Source organism: Oryza brachyantha, chromosome 11 (genome assembly GCF_000231095.2).
Source record: "Oryza brachyantha chromosome 11, ObraRS2, whole genome shotgun sequence".
Classification (NCBI taxonomy): domain Eukaryota; kingdom Viridiplantae; phylum Streptophyta; class Magnoliopsida; order Poales; family Poaceae; genus Oryza; species Oryza brachyantha.
This window is the reverse complement of record NC_023173.2, coordinates 10,546,813-10,553,868: the sequence shown is the minus strand read 5'-3', so window position 1 is coordinate 10,553,868 and position 7,056 is coordinate 10,546,813. Positions and strand designations below refer to the sequence as shown.

The window sequence follows — 7,056 nt, the reverse complement described above, 5'->3', positions numbered from 1 at the left end:
TCTTCGGATGTCAGCTTTCTTTCATGTTTTTATGTTACTCAGTAATGAGGCTTGGAGCTTTTATCCATTATCTTGAAAAAGAATGTTAATGCGTTTCTGTTTGCTCTAATCGCGTGCCACCGGAATGTACAGGAACGGCGAACCACGCCGCGGGACGACAAGACTTAGCACACTAGACAGTACGCCGACGAGCTCCAGCCATGGACGCGGAGCAAGACATCAAACCTTTGTTCCTCCCCATTCCCATCAATTCCATCCCGGGAGGCCACAGTGGGTTCAGCGCCTTCCAGCTGCTGGCACCGGCACCGGCGGCGGCCGCGGCGTCACTGGATCAGCGTGGCACACGAGGAGCAGCAGCCGTGCAGAGGCAGCAGCACCAGCAGCAGCAGGAGGCGGTCATCTGCGTCCTGAACCGAGCCGCATCCCAACCGCCGGAGGAAGAAGGCGAAGGCGGCGGCGGCGGCGATCTGAGGCGCCGCCCGGGCGAGAGCCGTGTCGGGGACTCAGCGCATCGGCCGTCTCTCGAGGCCGCCGTGCCGCCAAGGATCAGCAAGAGGTTCTGGAGCGCCGGCGAGTACGACGTGGCCGGCGGGAGCTCGCCGGTGCAGCCGCCAAGAAGTACGTGAACCACGCTGCAGTGCATGCATGCATGCAGACAACTCGCCATTCAATTTCTGTCTCTCTTCGAACCCTGTACTCAATTCAGTTGAACTCTCCATGATATTCTCTGCCCTTCTTGCTCCATTTGCAGATCTGCAGAACCGGATGTGCGTCCACCCAAAATTCCTCCACTCGAACGCGACTTCGCATAAATGGCCATTTGGAGGTAACCGATCGATTGAGTGATCACCGATTATCGTACAATTTGTCAATCTTTGAACTGAAGTATTGCCAGCTCGTTCCATTGTTTGTAACACGTCGTCAACATTTTTGTTGCAGCTGTTGCAGAGTTACTGGACAATGCTGTCGACGAGGTGATTCAACAGCTCACTAAATTATGCATTGCAATAGTTTGATGGTTTAGGATTGTACAGATGACTGAATCTTCTTCTTTTTTTTTTTGGACAGATCAAAACTGGTGCTACGAGAATTATCGTGGACAAAGTCGTTAACAACTGTAACGGATCACCAGCTTTACTAGTTCAAGGTTCTGGTTACTGTCACAATGTTATTATATTAATGCAACATTTATTCTGACAAATTGTCTAAGGATCTTTTGAACTGAAACCACATCCTGACATTGGACAAAAGGAAAATGCTGCTAATTATACTTACCTGATAGAGCTAGTGTCAACCTTTGAATTTGCATAATACTACACAACCTAAATCTGCCCATCCTTTTTCTGATCATGTGAACTAAATGTCACAATATGCAACTAAATGTCTGCACATTTTCTGTTTATATCGTATAGATGATGGTGGAGGCATGGATCCAGATTCGCTGAGGCGTTGCATGAGCTTTGGATACTCCGATAAACAGTCAGGCTCTTCGATCGGACAATGTAGGTGCTAGTAGAATCACTCACTCTGCCTTTTTTTTATCCTCTCCAACATAACTTATACTGTTATGCAATAACAATGTATTGGCACTGATTTGCTGTGGCCAGATGGAAATGGATTCAAGACTAGCACAATGCGGTTAGGCGCAGATGCCATTGTTTTCAGCCGCTGCATGAAGAACAGGTCTAGTCTCATTTTCTGTTTATTTCCCTGTACCAAATTGTTATCCATATTTCAGTTACTTTCAGTTCAAAATAACTGCAAACTGCTTGCTTTTTACAGCGTGCCTACACAATCCATTGGTCTTCTCTCTTACACTTTCTTAGCTGAAACTGACCAGAAGGATGTTGTTGTTCCCCTGGTATGGTTTTGCACAGCACATGAAACTTTGATTCATCACCTGAACTTGTCACTGTGATTATTCTGATGGTATTCTTTTGTTTAATTCGTTAGGTGGATTACAAGTACAGCTTGTTGACTGGAGAGGCTGAGCCATATTATCGGCTTGGTCCTGATCAGTTTTCCTCAAACCTTTCTGTTCTGTTGAAATGGTCCCCTTTTGCAACTGAAGAACAACTGCTGCAGAATGTATGTTAGAAGTGCCCAAATTCTACTTTATGTTACTCCCCAGAAACAAAACATCTAATTTACCAAAAGAGGCAAACTTTACTATTTCATTTTATTTATATTGCATTACCTGCTCGTCCGGGTAATGCACGAGAAGTTTCTTGTAGTGGTAGTTAGTAATTTATTATTTTCCGCTCTTCTTAATATAGTTTGGTCGGCTTTCAGCCGACCCGGCAAAAAAGTAATTTATACTTTTAGTATTATTATTATTATTATTATTATAAATTTAGTGTGCTAATGGTATTTAAACTCAATTGTTGAGGACAGTTCTGTGACATTGGTCCACATGGAACAAAGATTTTAGTCTTCAACTTGTGGTCGAATGATGATGGTGATCTAGAGCTTGATTTCGATATTGATGACAAGGTAACAAAATTATCTAAATATTTTTTATTAGATTAAACTTTAGAATTGTAAAATATACACGTGCATGATTCTGAAGTTTTCTTTGACTTATGCTGAATTATTGCGAATATTTCTGTTATTAGTCTAAACGCATCTCCTATACAGTCACGGTCGATTTCATTTGCTACGAAGTTCATTATTTCCCATCTGTGTTTCACAGGGCAACTCTCCGATACATTTTAATTGTAGTATTATACTGTCAGTAGAAAAGGAGTATTATTTTTACTTTGTTAATTACTTGATTAGCAATATTTTGTAATTTTGTCTTTTTTGCAATAAAAATCACAATAAAGAGGACGGTATTACCCTTTCAAATTTCTAGTATACCTAACATTGTTGGCAGTATAATTTAATTATAGTCGTTCGATAAAAATAGATCAACGGTATGGATTAAATTCAACTACCAGTAAAATACACCGGAGTCAGCCTCGTATTTCATAATATACTTTATATGCTTGCATTATTCCTTGTCGATCGATTCATCTTCGTACTATTTGTTTATTTCAGGATATTCGGATCAGTGGTGCTCCAAAGACAGCAGAAACAAATAATGCTGCAAAAGCAATGAATGAAAGCCATTTGGCAAATCAGCTACGCTATTCCCTTAGGGTGAGTACCATATGGTTAAATAAGTTTTTTTCTGCACAATAATGGTTTTTTGTTAGTTGTTACATTTGCATTTTGCAGGTCTATGCTTCTGTCCTGTATTTGAAACTACCTGAATACTTCAAAATCGTACTCCGAGGACAAGAAGTTAAGCACCAGTACATTGCATCTGAACTCAGACATTACCAATGCATTAGATATATCCCTCAAACCTATGGGAAAAAAGAGGTTCGTTTTGAACACAAAACATTTCAGTTTGATGAATTACATACACACCAATTACATGTTCACTTACTGAACATGGTATGCCTAGCACAGTGTCCATTCTTGATTTACATTGATATTTTATTTTCTCTCTTGTTTACATTCTTTCCTTTTTGCACCGGATTTGTTCAATTTAGGAGAAGGTGGATACAACCATTGGATTTCTAGATGGTGCTCCAACTATCAGCATCCACGGATTTAGCATATACCACAAGAATCGCCTTATATTGGTGAGCTGCTGATTTTTTCTCATTCACCTTTTCTTTAATTGAATATGCTTTATGGGCATAAACATCAAATAAATCTTAACTCAACAATATTTTAGCTAACTTTGCCTAACACTACATTTGTCTGTCAGCCTTTTCGCCGAGTTTTGAGTACTGCAAGTAGCAAAGGCAGACGCGTTGCTGGAGTATTAGAGGCGGACTTTATCAGGCCTACTCATGACAAGCAGGACTTCGAGAAGTCACATCTCTATCAGAAGTTAATAAACCGATTGAAAGAAATGACGACTGAGTACTGGTATGGCTGCTACATCCACCTGTTCAACTAAACTCGCTAACTTGATTACCTGTTTTAGTTTTATTTCAACTAGCTAAATACTCGTGCTTTGCTATATGGATGCATATGAATTTTGCGCATGCTAATATTGTTTGGAACAATTCAATTGTCAGGTTTTCTAGAACAATTCGACCTTGTAGACCATAATAAAACTATTTCAGAGATAAAATAATATATAAAACTATACAGACTATTTGGTAACATTAAAACAGTAGAGTTGATGGGTGTAAGTAAAACAGATTCACTGTCATCACAATTATCTTCTTTCTGAATAGTAGAATTAATCTGTATCAAATGTGTCACTTGTTTTCAGGGATTTATACAGTCCTCTGATTGGGTACCATAAGGTGCCCCGTGCAGCTTCTGGCTCTCCTGCTTGTCGGGCACTTGTGCCAACTCTGTCAGGCACAGCTGCTACTTCTACATCATCATCATCATCAGAGCAGATTCCAGCTGATCACCATGTTTTGGCTCATGTGCCTTCTAATCCCAACATTACCCATCACAATCCAGTTCCAATCGCCTTTTGTGCCCATCCTGGTGGATCAAATGCTGTATTCTCCCAGCCAGGAATGCAGATCACTGGATCAGCAACTATGGCAACTGGCACTAACCTAGCAGATACAAACCTAGCAGATACAAGGAAAAGAAAACTAGAACCTCTTGTCCAGATGGATGGTCCCTTGACAAAGCATAGTAAATATGATTCGGTGGTCAACACTGTGGAGGCAAGTAACCAGGTTAGCTTATATCACTATGCCCTTTACCCTTTTATATGTATTAGTTAAATACCCGTGCTTTGTTACGGATTTTATGATATATCATTAAATTTTCTTATATGAAATAGTTATCTTAATTTGAATTTATATATAGATATCAATCTATATTTAATTGGTTTTTAATATCAAGAAATTTAAGGGCTATATTGTAAAACTATAGTAAGTGTAGGTGGTGGTGGCAGATTCACTAGCACCACCATTACTCTTTTTTATAGAATTATAGATATATATAATTATATTATAAGTTTTTGACCTCGGCATCTTGAAACTACATGCATTTTTTTAAAGAATGGACAGGAGAGCTGTCTATGATATTTAAAGTAGGAGTATAGAAACTTAGAACAAGTCACAACACCGACATCAGCACCTCAACACTGAAATAGAACCTATACTAGCAAATAAATTGTCATATAGTACATGTTTCTTGTGAACCTTGACGATTTCCTGATTGCAATTGAAGAATTTTGTCTGCCACAATAGTTCATAAGCTATATCGAGATCTAATGACATTGGATACTACAGATATGCCAGTACATGGGAGAACGAGAGTTGAATGAATTCTCCTTCTTGAAGCAAGAGAATGTACTACTGCGTCAAGAGTAAGTGAAACCACAGCTCTTTCCTAACTTCCCCCACATAATAATTTTGGGCAAAAATTTCAGGGCTTACACTTTTTTTTTGTTTCATACTTGCATTTACAGGTGTTCGGAATTTGAGTTGGCAGAGAGGGACCTCTTGCTCAAGGTAACTTCTGAAGCTGTAATTTGATTCTATACTACCAGTGCATCTGCACTGGGATGATGAACCACACTGCAATGACGAACTTTTTTACTTGTTGTGCCAAGCAGGAACAGAAGCTACGACTTGAACTTGAGCAGGCGGAGGCACAGTACAAGAGCCTTCTGAAGGAATTCATATCGGTGCCTGCTCCTGTCAGGACACCTAGACGATAGACACTGTTACTTCCAGTGGCTCTCTTGATCCTGCAAACACATATGCATGCTTGCAGTATTTCAGGTGACAGGTGTTCTATTAAACAATCAAAAGCATTTGGAGGCGAAAATATCATCGGGATAAGCAACGGACCGAAGCAAGGTTTTGATAGGGAATTTAGGAATTGAAGGCATCCTGCTTCTGCACCGAAATGTTCACTCGGCCAAAAACATATCAGTTGGCGCCGAGTTCCTTGGCTTGATTGCTTATCATCTGTACAATGGTTTGGGGTGGTGACTTCACCACTGTATTGTATGAAGACAGTTCTCTCAAATTGAGTAAAAGCTGTTTCCTGATGAGTATGCTTTAAGTTGGAAGATAGATTGCATTTTAGGAATTTTCATATCCTCAAGGGAATATCTATACCAGTGTATTGTAAAAGACAGTTCTATCAAACAGAAGATGAATCCGGCAAACTCCAAATCCGAGAGTCCAAAGATTGATACTAGTTCATATTTTGATCTTCGGAGAGAAGTTCTAGTGGTATTTCCTAATATGGCGTTGCTCAGTTAGTTAGGATTTAATCCCTAATAGGAATCTATCTCGGAGGAGATTGGGGACCCCTCTCGTGTCATCCAATCCCTATGGGGTTTGAATCCCTAAATATAATCTCTTTTATAAAAACATCCATTCGTTTTGGCAGGGATTTATACAAACTAGCAGGTTGGGATTTTACACATTATTACACAAGATAACGAGATTTTTTCCACACCACTGATGGAGAGGATTAATTCCTCGGCCAAGACAATGGAAAAATCCTGGGATTAACTGGGCTAGAACCCTGACTAGGCTTAACCGAACAACGATTTTTCTATGAGCCGGGATTTATTCCGTATGGAAGAAATCCACGGGGATTGTGGCCCAATCCCACCCAATCCCCCTCTAACCGAACAAAGCCTACATGTGTAATTGTGTGCTGTTGACTGGTCATGAGTACTGTCTTTTTGACATGGTTAATACCAGCCTATGTTTTCCCGTGCATCTTTGATTAGCTCATATGTGATCCGATAGCCTTTTATATTCTGTTAGGAAAAATGAGGCAAGACACATATTTAACATATAAATCCTTGCGAAAAAAAATTGTGGGTGTCAACCAGCAATAATCATTATGAAGAGATAATTACACACAGAGAATATAACAGGCTATCGCACCAACTTACATGAGTATATATAAGGGAAAATCAAATAATACTAGTAGAAAAAGAGGAGGGAGCACATATAAGAGGAAATCAAATAGTATAGTAGAAAAAGACTACAAGTCTTATTAGAAAACTCTAGTAGTCCTAAAAGATAAAGACTAAGAGTCATATCGGAAAACTAA

The 7,056-nt window shown here is 39.7% G+C and overlaps 1 protein-coding gene across 1 annotated transcript; it reads left to right on the top strand.

The window, feature by feature from the left end:
- Positions 1-200: 200 nt before the first annotated feature.
- On the top strand, positions 201-6,143 carry LOC102705763 (protein MICRORCHIDIA 6-like). Its single transcript, XM_015842171.1, has 17 exons — positions 201-618; positions 752-826; positions 940-974; positions 1,069-1,147; positions 1,413-1,502; positions 1,608-1,683; positions 1,783-1,861; positions 1,954-2,088; positions 2,395-2,493; positions 3,040-3,141; positions 3,220-3,366; positions 3,540-3,632; positions 3,761-3,924; positions 4,277-4,703; positions 5,265-5,341; positions 5,444-5,486; positions 5,591-6,143. The coding sequence occupies exons 1-17, from the start codon at positions 201-203 to the stop codon at positions 5,693-5,695; spliced, it is 2,244 nt and encodes a 747-aa protein (XP_015697657.1). The 3' UTR covers positions 5,696-6,143.
- Positions 6,144-7,056: the final 913 nt, after the last annotated feature.